The 16,336-nt window shown below is 47.3% G+C and overlaps 1 protein-coding gene across 1 annotated transcript in view; it reads right to left on the bottom strand.

Moving 5' to 3' along the window:
* Positions 1 to 480: 480 nt before the first annotated feature.
* LOC146809809 (extracellular calcium-sensing receptor-like) overlaps positions 481 to 16,336 on the bottom strand; it is a 77,402-nt gene continuing 61,546 nt past the window's right edge. Inside the window, exon 5 of the mRNA XM_085614903.1 lies at positions 481 to 1,394. Within this exon, the coding sequence (XP_085471029.1) occupies positions 481 to 1,394 (914 nt within the window). The remainder of the gene's footprint in view (positions 1,395 to 16,336) is intronic.

Here is a 16,336-nt window from a genome sequence, read left to right on the forward strand (position 1 = left end):
TATTTGTACATACTGAAACCATGCCTAAGAGAGTATGACGTATGCATTGATGGTATTAGGCTCTGGTGGGAAAAAGGCGCATTCCATTCTCCCTAGTTGTTTTACTTCTGTTCATGTCTATCTGATCCCATGACCGTGCCACTATTAAGCTTAAACATTTGTTTCTGCAGTTAGCAAATTTCTCTTCAGTTGGCATAGGAACAATGTTTTCCTGAGCAGAGGTATGACTCACCTTATTGGAATAATATTCGTACTATGTGAGTATATTCTATCATAACAAATCAGGAAGAACCAAGTCATGAATGGCTAGCAATCAGTTCTTTGAGGTGTTGATTAAAATATATTTATGTGCTATAATTTAATGTGATCCTCATTATGAATCTGCTCATTACTGCTGGAAGGAATGTATCTCAACAATCAGAATCAACAGTTGTGCTGCACCACAGTATTTTTGCCATACATAGTTCCCAGTTGCCGCAGCTAACTATGGTCAAGTCTGGTTTTCTTTATTAAATGCTCCTTGGAGTTCCTCTCAGGCTTCAGAAGAATGGTATACATTTTGGGGAAAAATATACAGCAAAGGAGCCCAGCACTGGATGCTTGGATTGCAAATATTTCCTCTGCTACAATATATTTTCCTCTGGTGCTCAAATAGGTGGGGATGAACAAAATCCAAACACTGCAGAACACTAGCATGCTGAAAGTGATCATTTTGGCTTCATTGAAACTGTCAGGTAACTTCCTTGCTATAAACGCAACCACAAAGCTGATACTCGACAAAAGCCCCAAATACCCCAGTGCGCCATAGAAAAGTACAAAGGAACCTTCGTTGCACTCAATGGTTATCGTTCCAATTTCATTTTTCATGTTTAGGTCCACAAAGGGGGGTGAAAGTACCAACCAGACAATGCATATGACGACCTGGGGAAGTGAACACAGCAGAAGGAGGTAGAATGGACATTTTGGCTTCACCCACTTTCTGAATATACTCCCAGGTCTTGTAGCGTTGAAAGCAATGACTACAGTGATGGTCTTTGCCAAAATGGTGGAAATGCAGATGGTAAACACAATGCTGAAAACGACCTGGCGAAGCAAACATGACACTCTTTTAGGTTCTCCAATAAATATGATGGAACAAAGGAAGCAAAGGAGGAGGGAAACCAGAAGAAGAAAACTGAGGGCTCGATTATTCGCTCTGACGATTGGAGTGTCCCTGTGCCTCACCAAAATGCACAGTGCTGATAAGGTGATGGCTGAGAAGATGGCACAGACACTCACCAGCGCTGCTCCCAGAGGCTCATGGTAGGAAAGAAACAATAGGGGTTTAGGGATGCACTTATCACGGACTTCATTTGACCACTGATGATCCAAGCATTTCACACATTCAACAGCATCTGGAAGAAAGCAGAGAAATTTAACATTAGTTTACCTAGCGTTGAAAGAATCCGCCTCATCTTTTTCAGAGTTCACAAAATGCTTACATTTTCAGTTCTCACAAAATGTTTAAATAAGGATATTAATGAAGCTGTTCTCTGTGTTATTGACACTGTTCACACTTTAAAAGCTATTGGGGTTCTATGCAACTCATAGCTCAAAAAAAGTTCTCACCAGAAATGAATCATAATCCTTCTAATTGGTAGAATCATTTCAATGATACTGGCTCCTTTTTAGGTCTGGCCCAAAGACAGCTTTAAACGGTTTTTCCAGCCTCATGTTTTCACAAAAATAATAGATAATACTACATAATCTTACTTACAGAAAATGGGCTCTAGTTCAGGGAACTTCAGTCATTGGTCATATAGAGCACCATTCAAATGTTGGTTCATCCCACAGAACAGTATAGGTTCAATGGGGCAGTTTCTCATTTCTCCTCTGCTATTGACTTTGCTCCCAACCTTGGGTCATCCAACTGGAAAGCCATTTGGTATCCAGACAGTGTTAGTGACAGTAGTTTGCCTTATTATTATGTGTCACGCCACATTTTAAATAATATAGCTACTGGAGACATTTTTAGTACATGCTCCATCACCTGGCAGTTTCACAGCATCCACTAACAGCTGCTCCTTTCTTATGCTTGGCAAGTGTCTGGCAGACCTTCTGCTTCCTGCAAAACTGAATGGTGGTTTGGTTGGTCTGTGTGTATTACTCCCAGACAGTGAGACAAAAGGGGGAAGAGGTGTTGGCAGGATGAGCCATCTCGGACTTGATTGAGGGGGGCGCTGTCACCAACCACACTTGCACATCACAGAGACTCCGCCTTAGCACACTCACAAACGGTTTCACGCTGACCTTTTGTGCCCCCAGACAAGCTATGGCCAGGGCAGTGAGGAAGAATTTTTTAGTCACCTTTGGGGGTGGAAACTCTAAAAGCTTCTCACACTTGAAAACTGGCACCAACTATAAATATTGAACCTTCAGACACAACTCTTCAGTGCACCTCTGGACCGCAGAGGACTGCTGTGCCGCTCTGCTGAAAGAAGGACTGTTGCTCTGCTGCCCTGCTACTCTCCTGACCTGCAGCCCTGCAGCCCTGCTGCTTGAGTAGAAAGGACTGGACCTGCACCTTGAACCCAGGAGCATCATAGTGACTCCAAGGACTAATTGGCAGGCCTCCTGATCGGAGACTCAGGGACAGAAAAGGCTCCAACCACCTCAAACGCAGCATCTGCACTCCATCTGCTGTGAGGTTTGCCTCCCAAGTGGTGCCCTACTTGTCCTGGACGTTTGGAAGTGGGACTGAATGAGCTACGCCAGCCCCGTTGTGGTCCTGGTAGAACTGAAGCAGTGCGATGCATCGCTTCACAGCTCCTCATCATAACCACCACTGGGTGCTGCCTCTTTGACACAGGACCTCGCACCGGGGCCCCGCAGCTCCCTCGGAATTGCCACTGTACGACACATCCTTGATGCAAGACCTCGCATCACAGCCCTGCAGCTCCCCAGAATCACCACTGAATGATGCATCCTCGATGCAGGACCTTGCATCGCAACCCACAATGTATCAAAACCGCTGCTGCGAAATGCATCCTCCGGGCGGGATCTCGCAATAGTCCGCATCCCAAATTTAAGGTACTTTGTTCAGCAGGCCTAACTTGGTCGCTGTATCTGGCCCGCGCTCCGTCACGGTCTGCTTGAACTTGTGACTTGTCTCAGTTCGGCTCGACCAGATAACCACAGTTGACGCTTTGTGCTTTTAGGTACTATTTTCACTTAAGTCTTTAAAATTGCATATCTCCTGTTCTACAGATTGGATTTCTGCCATTTGATCTCAAATAATTTAAAATATTTTAATCTATGTTTTTAATATAAGGAGCTGTTGCCTGAGATTCTAACCAGGGTTCCATCAACCAAAGCCTTTGGGTCTCCCTATTCATCAATGTGTCTGATGTTGTTAAAAGACAGTAAAAGAATCCAGGCAAGATTTCTGTTCCTAGGTTTTGTCCTGTTTGTACCCTTTAGAGGAGGTGGATCAATCTATTTCTGAAGCTGTAACAATGAACGTATTGGTCACCAGTCTGGTGGTGAGCAGGACTTCCATGGAGGAGAGCATTATTAAGGATCAGACGGATAAAAAGATTGACTCTGCAAGAAATCTTATACGAGTACTAAGCTATCATTGAGGGCTGAAATTTATAGTACCTATGTCTCTCAGTCTCTCCTTTCAGATTTTAAATGACTCTTCAAGGCTGTTCAGGATGGCTCAGAGAGTTTGGATCATCTTGCGGCTATGGAGAAGCAAGTGGACTTTCTGTCTAACATTTCCTTTGACATTGCCCGAGCCTCTGCACTTGCTGGAGGTGCAGTCATCTCTGCTAGATAGAACCTCTTTTAAAAGGAATGGCACACTGGTGCAGTGCAAACGGTGAGCACCTTACGATGCCTTTTGAGGGTCCTGGGTTATTTGGTGGTGATGTTGGGGAGTAAAAACACAGAATCTATTAGGAAAATAAACATTCTCAATCCTTTCAATAGAGTGGAAGTGCTGCTAGCTCGCACTCCTCCTTTCATAAGTCTTCTTTTCATCAGCCATCCCAAAGATCTGGTCAGCAGCGCCAGCAGCAACAGTTTTCTGTCTACAGGAAGCAGATAGGGAAGGGTTCCGAGAATCAGGGAAACGAAAAGGGGAAAATTGCCTCTCCATCTAAGCAGTGGTCCTAACAGTGCCGGAAACAGCTCTTTCCTTCCTTTGGGCAGCAGGGTAAAATCTTTCCTACATGCTTGGGATGAATCTGCTTCAGATGCATGAATTCATCAGGTGGTGTGAAGTGGATACGTAATAGAATTCCTGGAACATCCTGAGAACTTGGATGTCATTTCTACAACAGATCCTCCAGACAAGATAAGGAGATTAGCTTTGAAGACAGCTGTTATCAGCTTGTTACAGGAGCGATCGGTGTTCCCAGTCCCTAGGTCAGAAAGGAGCCACGGTATGTGCTCGAGAAACCTACTCGTGCCCAACCTGTCAGGTCAATTCAGATTGATTATAGGCTTGAGAGGGGTCAACAAATGGTTTCAGAACATTCCATTCAAAATGAAGACTGTACAGAGAAAATCGTTTTTATACTTGCAAAATTTGCTGTTGCTAGTGAGACCTGATTTGTGCACTGACTCCCCGGTCCACCGCAGCTATTCGTGCTGATTGATGTGGAGGGAGAACAGGACGATCCTACTTCCTGGTATTGCCATTATTCGGCGGCCTTCTAAGTGGGGTGACGCTCTAGTGTTCCTTGAGCCCTGACTATTTAGGCTCCCAGCGCCGACACGCTCGAGTTTATTCTGAAATTGATCACTCCTGCGCTAGCGCTCTCGGTGATAGCACCATTTGTGTTCTGCTGTATGTGTTTTAAAAAAGAAGGAAAATCGTTTTTATACTTGCAAAATTTGCTGTTGCTAGTGAGACCTGATTTGTGCACTGACTCCCCGGTCCACCGCAGCTATTCGTGCTGATTGATGTGGAGGGAGAACAGGGCGATCCTACTTCCTGGTATTGCCATTATTCGGCGGCCATCTTAGTGGGGTGACGCTCTAGTGTTCCTTGAGCCTAATCTATATCAACTCCCACTGTACCGCGCAGCGGCACGTGCAGCGGTAGCGCCCTAGACGCGCCGAAGAGGCGCCAAAGAGAAGCCAGTCTGCGCCAGTCCGCTTCCAGCTTCCGGTCCTAGCCGTTAACATGGTAGAAAACTTCGTTTCATACAGTACTTCCTCACTGTACGCACTGCGCCCTACCTGCAACCCATTATGCATACACTCAGTCCTTCCTACAAATTTGAAGGCCCGCTGCAAAACATGTGATTGGGGCACTCCTACCCCAAATACAGGGAAACATTCCTTCAAGCAGAAATGGAGGATGTTCCTCCTCAATTGCCGATCCCTGCCGAAACACTATGCTGAGCTGGCCATGTTGATAGAGGAGCTCAATCCTGATGTCCTCTTCTTAACAGAGACATGGCTTCAGCTAGAAACCGATCCTGCAACAGTTTGGGCCATCCCCCAAGGTTATACTCTTAAACGATTGGATCGCAAGACTGGCAGAGGTGGAGGGTTGGCCATTATCTATAGGGTCAACTTTAGATGCCGGGTCACTCCCTCCTCCACGCCAGCGTGCGAGAACTTACATTTCACTCTTGAGTTCTCCCCTTCCACCACTTTCTCTGGCATTTTAGTCTATTGACCACCTGGCACCCTTAACAACTTCATCACTAACATGATGGATATAGTTGCCAGCCTAGTGCTCACCTCGGCAAATTCCACCCTGCTGGGCGATCTGAATTTACACCTAGACGATCCGCTTGACTCAATAGCCAACAGTTTCCGAATTAACCTTCAGTCCATTGATCTGTCCCAGAAAGGTTTTCAATCAACGCACATCAAGGGGCATCTTCTAGACCACATTTATAGTAATCTAGATAGCCTAACCGTTGAGGCTCCTGTACCACTACCTTGGACCGACCACTTTTTAGTACCCTTTACATGGTCCACATGCACTCCGCCCACTTTACGAATTCACAATAAGCATTGGGGAAGAAAATGGGCCTCTCGCCCACTTCCCAAGTGGAAACTAGCTCTCACAGAACATCTACCCCCGAAGGTGGCCAATCCCAATAAAGCCACTGTCAATGTTGATAACTGGATCTTCAGTTCCCTTGACCTAGTCCTGCCAAAGGAACCCCTGTACTTAATAAACAGAGCTAAAGTTGCTCCTTGGTACTCCCCGGTTCTTAGGACTAAGAAACAATCCTGTCGCAAATTAGAGAGAGCCTGGAGACATGAATACTCACAATCAAAGAAAGCTGAGTACAGAGCAGCAATAAAGCTCTACAAAAACCAAATAAAATCTGCACAAGCCCATTTTTATGAAGCCAAAATCAACCTAGCTGCAAACTCCCCTAAAGAAATCTTTAAAATAGCCAAGTCTTTAATCTCCCCCCCTCCTCCTGAGCGTCTGTCATCCGACGGCGCGCAAACCCGTTGTAATAATCTAGCCACTTTCTTCTCTCAGAAGATCCAGGCCATCTATTCTTCATTTTCTACTGGCAACGGTGACACGATGGGCACCACCACTACAGATTCTGACCTTTTGGTTCCCAGCTCACTGGACAAATTCCCCCTCCTAGATCCCATCACTTTAGATAGAATGCTTCTTAATGTCACCTCGGGATCTCCTAATGACCCAGCCCCTCCGCAGACTCTCAATAAGGTGATGGATGTCATCCGCCCAGTCATCTTGGATGTCCTTAATGCCTCCAACTCCTCTAAATCTGTCCCAGCACCCTGGAAGTGTGCGATGGTTAAGGCCCTTTTGAAAAAGCCCACCTTGGACCAGAACAACTTGGCCAACTTTCGCCCCATCTCCTTACTGCCTTGGATGAGCAAACTGCTTGAGAGGCACATCAATAATATCTTAGTAGATTACTTAGAATCAAGTAATCTGCTATGTGCCTCTCAGACAGGTTTCCGCCCTCAGCATGGAACGGAAACTGCTCTCCTAGCGGTGACGGAAGAAACTAGATCGGTGCTGGATCGGGGAGGAAAAGCAGCCATCATATTACTCGACCTCAGCGCCGCGTTCGACACTGTTAACCATGCCACACTACTACATCGTTTGAAAGGCGTGGGCGTGTCGGGCGCGGCCCTGGAATGGTTGACCTCCTTCCTGGACGAGCGTTTCTTCCAGGTGTTTGAGGGTGAGGCAGTTTCCCCTAAGCAACCACTTAGCTGTGGGGTTCCCCAGGGCTCGTCCCTGAGCCCCACCCTTTTTAATGTCTATATGCGACCTCTAGCGGAGATAGTCCAGTCTTTTGGTGTGCGTATTGTCACCTACGCGGACGACACCCAACTGGTGGTCTCTCTGGACCACACCGAGGAGTCGTCCAACACCCTGGGCCTCTGTCTAGAGGCCGTTGCTAAGTGGATGCAGTCCTCCTATCTCAAACTTAATGGGGAGAAGACGGAGATTATGTTACTAGGCAACTCTCTCTCGTCCACACTGGCTTCTATTTGGCCCACTTGCCTCGGTGCTCCTCCTCCTCCTAAACCTCAGATAAAGAGCCTGGGAATCTGGCTCGATAAAGCGCTGGACTTTTCGATCCAGGCTACCAAAACTGCCTCTACGTGCGTCGGTTTAATGAAAATGCTCCGTAAAGTTCTCCCTCTGCTTCCTTTCCAGGCGAGGAGAATCATGGTTCAGGCCCTGATACTCTCCCGCCTGGATTATGGAAATGCTCTATACCTAGGAGCTCCAGCATCAGTGACCAATAGGCTTCAAATCACACAAAACTGTGCCGCTCGATTACTATTTAACATCCCCCGTTGGCAGTCAGCCAAGAAAGCTCTAAAAGAACTGCACTGGCTCCCAATGGCCGCCAGAGCTCAGTTTAAGGCTTTGTGCATTGTGCACAAATCCTTCCATCGTACAGGCCCTGCCATTCTGTTCCCCTTAGTTATGCCTTATGCTCCATCTAGAGCTCTTCGCTCTGGTTCACTGCACCTAGCAACTACAACTAAAATCAATAAAACCCGATGGGGTGGCCGTTCCTTCTCCCACACCGCCGCGAGACTCTGGAATTCCCTCCCTTTAGCTCTCAGAGAAAATAATAACCGGTTGGCATTTAGGAAGGCTCTGAAAACCCACCTGTTCGCAAAAGCGTGTTAGTCTCACCCTGCAGCCCGCCACAGTGATCAATTAAAGCGCTGCGAGGCCTCCGGGTAGTTACGCCCTATATAAATATAATTTTTCATTTCATTTTCATTATTCCAGACATATCCTTCTTGATAACCATGGATCTAACTGATGCATATTTTTACTTTCCAATTGCGGTACCTCATCATACATTTCTCAGGTTTTATGTCCTGAAGGAGGACTTTCAGTTCCAGATACTGCATTTGATTTGGTGGTCAGGCTCTTGAACAGTTTTTCTGTTTCCAGACCCATGGGTCGGCTTTTTGTCCCTCCCTGGAATTTGCCATTAGAGCTTAAGGCTCTGAAGGAAGTTCCTTATGAACCTCTCCTTTCAATTGATTTAAAATACTTATCTTTTAAGTATTATTCCTACTACCATTTTCCTCTGCTAGGAGGACTGGAGAGGTAGGAGTGTTGTTGTGCAAACCTCCTTTCGTGAAGAACTTTGTTTAAGCATAATTTGGCTATTCTTCCCGCGGTGGTTTCCAAGATGCACAGCGAAGAAGCATTGCTTCCTGTATTTTTTCCTTCTTCTTTTAGGAAAGGGCAGCTTTTTCCTTTGCCGGATGCCAAAAGAACAGTTGAAATATACCTTCAGATATCTGAGACTTATGGGAAGTCTGAACCTTTTTTTGTAACCTTTGGGCTGCAAATTAGGGTTACAATGTTTCTAATGCTTCTCTGAGTAGATGGATTTGTTCTACTAGTGTGTTGGCGTATTCGTTGTCTAATATACCTCTTACTGAAGGAGAGTGGGGGATTTGTGGGTGGAGGTTCAGGGCGCTCATCCAGCAGACATCTGTAGAACTTCCACTTTGCCCTCATCTCATACGTTTGTAAAACATTACCATACTGAAAATATTCTGGAGGGTAAATCATTTGAGAAAGAGGTTTTAACAGCTGTATTTTCCACATGATTTCTTCACTAATTAAAACTGTGATTAACATAATTGGTGTACAATATTTTCAGTTTCTTATGAAGAGTGGCTGGTGATGAAGGACAGCTTTTTGCTTTGTCAAGTCACAAAAGTAGGACTGGGACGAGGACTGGGGACTTCAGGATAATGCCTGGCGAATTACTGCTAAATCTCATTATCCTCAGGCCCTAGTGTACTTGTCACAGCCCTTACGACCCACCGCATCCACGCTGTCAGCTAGCCTTCGTGTGGCTGGGTATGGTCAGGAAGTGACGTGGGTAAAAGGAATGTGTTTACATCCCAGGGTGGTTGGGGTTACTCCACCACTTCCTGTTTTTCCTTCCCGGCCTGAGGTGGAATCCACCTCAAAAGTAAGGGCTGTGACAAGGCCATCAGGGACTAAGGATAATGAGATTAAGTAACTGGGCCTTTTCTTACCGCTTGATTAGAATACGCTTCATAACTAATAGGGGTGAGCGGAGTTTTTAATTCCTCCAGCAGAGTTAGTGGAATTTAGTGATTCTGTGTTACTCTTGTAACACAGAATTACCAATTAATTTCGTTGCTCAACCGGCGGAATTACTTGATCAGCAGTGCTGGGAAATTCTTCTAAGTCGCTTGTTTCCACCTTGAACACGAAACACCCAGTCTCTCACACCCCCACCCCACGCTACCTGGCAGGAAGAAGCAAGAGGCCATGGTTAGGTCACATGGGGAGGGGAAGTAAGGGAAGCTGACAGAAGAGGAAGCAACTCTCATGGGCCCCCCCCCCCCCCCGGCTTTCAGAGCTCTCTGGCCTTGCTTAGAGAAGCTTTCTTTGGGGAGTTGGGACTCCCAAGATTAGTGGCAATGATCACGGCTCACAGTGCGGGCAGGAAAGGAGTGCCATGCACCAGAATCCCGGCGGTAGGAGGAGTTTTCGGATGTCAACTGAGCAGCAGGCATAGTAGGCATCAAGGGATCAGTGAACTCTCGTGCCCCTGTACATCCCTCTATACGTCCTTCCCAGCCTCCATCTGAGAATAACTTCTGACATGGCATACCAGGGATTTGGAGGGGTGAGTAGGAGTACCCACAAGTCACTGTTTCTGGACAGTGTTGTGTTTGCACGTTTCGGTGACCCTCTTGTCTGTTACACTTCTGGGTGCATTGTTGTAAGATGGCGTGAAGCACCCGCATCCAGTGGGTTTCAGGTGCCGAAGCACGTATAGCAGGAGAGAGTGAATTCTGGAGGTCAGCCAGTGGTGCCCCGTCCATCGTGCACAGCTCTTGAGTGTAGAATCTCTCCTCACCAGGTCAGTGGTATAAGACATGCTGCCCCCAGACTGTGATGAGGGGGCCCTAGTCTCCAACCATATATTACAGATATTCATTGGTCTTGGAATGAATGGGACCCCAGTGACCATGCGCCGCAGGGGGCCGCCAAGTTTCATGACGCGTTTAGTTGAGTTTTTGTTGGCAAAAGGAAACCTGCATTCATCTTTTGAGAAACGTGCATGCTTGGGGGGGGGGGGGCATCATTTTGCGATACGCCACTGAGTCTGGGGCTTGTGAACGGTCAAACCCCTCAGTAGAACGATGATAGAACGAAGCTGGCAACCGATGCCTAAGAAAATGCTTCTCATATAATTTGTTATGTGTTCCAACTCGTGAGGTGTAGGAGTCGACAACTGAGGCACCCTGGTCACTGCGTATAGGTCAAAGCTGTATTGCATCGAGTTTATGAAATTTCTTGCATCCAAAATCATTTTGTAGTCTCCTGTGCCATACTGTCTTTATAAAGCAGACCCATTACCCAACTGAGCTTTCTTACTCAACTTTCAGCCTTAAAGTTTATACATCTGCTTTAAAAACAGGTGCTTCACCCCCTGAGCTATCTCATACTATAACGAAATGGGCAGAGTTTGATAGGTCTCGCAGAGCCTGTCTGCAATGAGTGCGGGAACAGAGTGGAGACTGATCGGTTTCAGATCTAGTAGCTATGATTGAACTGGAACAGGCTTGTAGGTGCCCCATGACACACTGGGACAATTGCCTGGGTGAGTGCCTATACACACTGGGGCAGATTTATGTTCCCTGGCGTATCCCTGCAAATCAGCAGGGATGCGCCAGGGAAGATGCGTCACGCAAGTTTGCCCTTGTGCCACCGCAGATGCGCCGCATTTACAATGCGGTGCATCGTGGCGCAAGGACAAGCAGATACGCGACGCATCTGGCGGCGTAAGGTTGGCGCAGTGCTGAAGTTGTGTCGCAAGCGCGACGTAACTCCAGCACTGTTCCAACCTACCCTATCACTAACATGGTGCGTCACGCCTTACGCCTGCTTGAAGCAGGCGTAAGGATTTGACGCACCAGCGTCGGAAAAGTGGCTGCGTGAAATCTTGTAGATTTCACTGCGTCACTTTTCCGAGGCTTTTTCAGACGGAACGCCCACCCTGCATACATTAAACCTGACGCAGGTTTAATGTGGCGCAGGGCTTTACAACGTGACGCATCTCCCTAGATGCGTCACGTCGTAAATCTGGTGCAGCTTGGCGCTAGCTTTGCGCCGCCGCTGCATCACAAAAGTGACGCAAAGGCGGCGCAAAAGTGGCGCACGGGGCTTGTAAATCTGCCTCACTGTGTGCATAGGATCAGCAATTGTACCATTTGTTCATAGTTGAAACGGACGCCTCCAGGTCACTTTCACCATGGAAAACACACATGCACTCAGCCAGGGACTTTCCATGATGATGAGAGACAAAAATTATGTTCTAATTGTTTTATACTCCTCAAGCTGTGCATTTGTGTAAGATTAACTGATAAATGTGTGTTCTGTGAAAATGTCAGCTCTGTGTGTGTGTCAGTGCTTAATTTGTGCCGGTGCTTGCCGGTGCTTAGCACCGGCACCTAATTATCAGGGCCGGGTCTACACACTCAGGTGCACGTAATTGATTGACTTGCTTCGAAGCGCTACGGCCGGGACTTTGCAGTGGCAAAACTAAGTGTTACAGTACTTCCTGACTGACTCCGGCGGACTGTATGACTTTTACTTGCCTTCTTCACTTCACTACTTCTGAGAGTTAATAAGTTCTCAATCAGATTCTTGCTCGCTCGCGTTTTCTTTTGCGGTTGATGATGGCGATGCACTGTCAGTGGGCGCCGGGCGGGCGGGCAGGGCTCGATTTTGTTTCACTTCTCGGACGGGGCCGGGTTGGGGGCGGGGGCTGTACGCGGCAGCGTGCGCACTGCGCAGATTTGTTAAAATTCTGGATTGATTGCGCACGCCGCACGCCACGCATTCAGTGCCACGCCCCAGCATAGCCGCGCAGTGCCGCACCTAGTCTCGTGGTTGGTTCCCGTTCTTTGTAATCGGTCAACAGCCGCGGGCCGCGGCTCAGCGCTCACACTACTGACACACTCAGTGTCGGACGACGTTGTGAGAGCCTTGAGGTCTGCAACAGCTGCTGCACCGTGCCACCAGGTGAGCGTGAGACAGGGCCTGCCTCCTAGCAGGCGGCAGGCCTAAGTAAGCCCTAATCAATCGGAGAAAGTCGACAAAGAGACAGTTAATGAAGCTGCGCAGGCAGCAGCCGGCAGTGAGTGCATAAGTCCTTCCTACTGCTACTGTCCCTCTCCGCCTACGGCCGCCTAATGTATGTGATCAGTCAGTTTGAGTTTCACAGTGTTGTTGTTGCCGGACTTGCCGCCATTTCTATAAGAAGTAGGAACTATAGTACTATCAATGAAATAACAACATCATGATGATGATCACACCAAAACGTGAGCGATGCCCACACTCTCTCTCAGCCATTTAGGTATTTTATGGTCATGACGGACGATGAGGAGGTCTGGGATTTGTTCTCTGGAAGTGAGCCTGCCCTGAGAACTTACTCTCTGACCTCGTAATATAAATTCAAAGCATTTGGACTGCACTCCTCAACCCCAAAATGGTAGGGTCCTGTTGTGATAGCAAGCATGCAAGTTATGCCCTTGCTTACATTCTGACAACTTGCAAATAACATAGCTGCATACAACAATTGTGGGCTTCCAAAAACTTCAAGAAGTTAGGAATACAGATCTAAAGGGAAATTAGGAGATTTTATGGCAGGAAGTCGCATCAGGGAAGGCAATGAGGTTGGAGCCATCAGCCATGCCAGTTGTACTTCAGGTGCCAATGAAAGGCAACTGACACTGCCCCATCCCTGCCATTCTTTCAGACAGTCTAGCCTGTCAAAAAACCTCATACTTTTTGAGACAGGGGCCAGGTCACCTTCATCCAGGATGAAACTTGTGCTGCGTGGAATGGAGCAATAGATTCAAAGTTTGGAACACACGGAGAAAATGCACAGTTAGATGCACAGGATTAAATAACAAAGTTACCCCTACCCTACTTAATTCACTGGTACTACGTTTATTCTCCCCAAAAATTAAAATAGAGTGTTATCCATACCATGCTCCAAATCGAACCTATCGCATGCATGTTGCTAACACAGATACTTTACAAGATATGTAACGGTTTGGCTGCAGAAAATGGCATTTATTATTATCTGACAGAAACAAATTAACCCTGATGTCCTCTCAGGTCCTGACCTTTTCCTTTGACGGTCTCGAGTCGAAACACTCATTTAGTGGCTGGCATCCGTCCTAATGTGCCAGCTGTCCAAGCGAGAGTCGCCCCACGCCCGGTGGGAGTTCTCCATTATTGACAATCAGCAAAAAAGTTGCATTTCTGGCGCCCGTCCCGTGACTTTATGTGCCATCATTCTGTCGCCTGCCAAGCCCTCAATGCCGACTTAATCAATGCCTGGTTTCTAATTGCTTTCGGAAGTGAGCTGCGCAGTCAACGCCAATGTATCCGCAGTGCCTGCTGCCGTCCCGGCTCCGACCCCACTGCTGGGAGTCTATTGACGTCTGACAGCCGCCCGTGCACGTCGGTACAGCACGAGACGGTGTATTAGGTCTCCTTTAGGTTGTGTGTGCCACTTTCAGTTTCAGGCCATGTCCATTCCCTTGTTTCACACACCTTTAGGCAGCTGCCTTATCTCACCCTATCCACCCCTCTTCCAGAATGCAGTCCATCCCCCACGCCGGCCATTTTTAGTACCCAAACTACTCATCGACATCAAGACTGCTTTTTTGTGGGTAGGTCGGTGGGTCAAATACCTAAGTGAGATTGTGAGAATAAACCGAGGGTGAGTGCTTGGTCAGATAGTGGCATGGATAGTGGCGATGGATGGATCATCTGCATTTGATTGCACCATGGCTGGCCTGGCCATCTGTAATTGGATTGAACGTAATGGCATTGGGTGAAATGTGCTAACATAAATGTGTTCAATCGAGTAGCGTCTCTTCTAGAAAGCGGCGGATTGGGCACAGGACAGACGGGTATAATTGTGTTCAATCATATGAGCAAGTGTAATAACGCTGGTGATAAATGACCCTGCTGGAGAGCAATCATTTGTCTGTTAGTAGTTTTTAAATGCAGATAAACTGTATTTTATGTGGAAGCTCAGTGGGTTACTGCATTTGTCACAGAGATCCTTGTGTTACATGCAGTTCAGAAGGTACAATCCTAACATAGGACAGTGACCAATGAACTGTCACCAAAGAGCTGCCTACATACAAAGTTTAAACATGAATGGTATAGTTAGAACTTTGCTTTCTTTTTGTGTGATATAGTTAGAACTTCCCCAGTCTTTCATTATTCTAATGTTTTCAAAATGAGTATGTTTGGGCAGATATACATTTTTATCAGTAAAGCTGACCCCCATTGAATACTCTTTAAAAATCCTAAGGTTGTGTTTCACCAGCCCAAACCCTCGTAAAATTTCCGTCCCACAGGTATGGATGACACGTGATTCATACACCTTGTAATCCTCATTGGCTTATGTGACATTCCCTGTAGACTGATTTACATACTTGTACGATTCATTGTCTCCTGTATAATGTGTGAGTGGTGTAAAGTACTGACACTGATATGAGTAGCGCTATACAACAAATGAAATGCATATGAGAGAGGGGCTACATAAAGATGAGGGGCACTGTTGGAGGGTGGCAGTGAGGGAATCTGAGGAAGAGGTCAATAGGGGGAGGGGCTATGGAGCGATGAGGGACACTGATGGAGGGTGGCAGTGAGGGAATCCGAGGAGGAGGTCATGAGGGGGATGGGCTACAGAGAGATGAGGGACACTGGTGGAGGGTGGCAGTGAGGGAATCCGAGGAAGAGGTCATGGGGTGGAGGAGGGAGCGATGAGGGGCACTGCTGGAGGGCGGCAGTGAGGGAGTCTGAGGAGGAGGTCATGAGGGGGATGGGCTACAGAGAGATGAGGGACACTGATGGAGGGTGGCAGTGAGGGAATCCGAGGAGGAGGTCATGAGGGGGATGGGCTACAGAGAGATGAAGGACACTGGTGGAGGGTGGCAGTGAGGGAATCCGAGGAGGAAGTCATGAGGGGGAGGGGCTATGGGGAGATGAGGGGCACTTGTGGCGTGTGGCAGTGAGGGAATCTGAGGAGGATGTCAATAGGGGGGGCCATGGAGGGATGAGGGGCACTGTTGGAAGGTGGTAGTAAAGGTTATTTACGGAGAGAGAGGTTATTGGTGCGACGCCAAAAAAGACTTTCGCATCAGCGCTGAAGCCGGCCCTGTCATGGCCTTCCTGATTTTGTTTATTTAATTAGCAGTCGGGGTCATAAGGGCTACTGTGGTACATACTTGAAGTGCGTGCTAATTATATTTACCACTATATTCAATGTTTTAAGTTTGAAGGTGATTTTACTATTGTTTTTACTGGGATAAACAAGCCTGTAAGGGAGTGGGTTGCAGAGTCCAGGGTCAGGTGGAGCCGGAGGTAGTAATGAAGAGGGATTCTCCCTAAAGGCTCGCACAGAGGGAGCCCGAGAAGTGTCACTTGCCTGATACTCCCACCTCAGAAACCTCCTCTTCCCATCAAAGCTACTCAACTGTCGAAAGCATCAGCCGATATGCAGGTATTCTACCACAGCACTGGATAGAGCAGGAAGTTGAGGCAATTGGGGTTGGTGAGTTTAGGATTGTGGAAAGATTTGGTTCATACAGTTGAGTTCACCAACACCACTCAACAAGCAGTGGGCTTCTAAATGCTCCACTGCAACATACCACACTCTCACCACCTCCGCCGGAATGGGCAAGGCTCATTTGCTATGTTTGTCCTTAGTGTGTGTGATGTTTGCATTTTTCTCAATCTTATGACTTCATTCAGTGATGTAACATTGAG

The sequence above is a fragment of the Triturus cristatus genome, chromosome 7 (assembly GCF_964204655.1).
Source record: "Triturus cristatus chromosome 7, aTriCri1.1, whole genome shotgun sequence".
Lineage (NCBI taxonomy): Eukaryota > Metazoa > Chordata > Amphibia > Caudata > Salamandridae > Triturus > Triturus cristatus.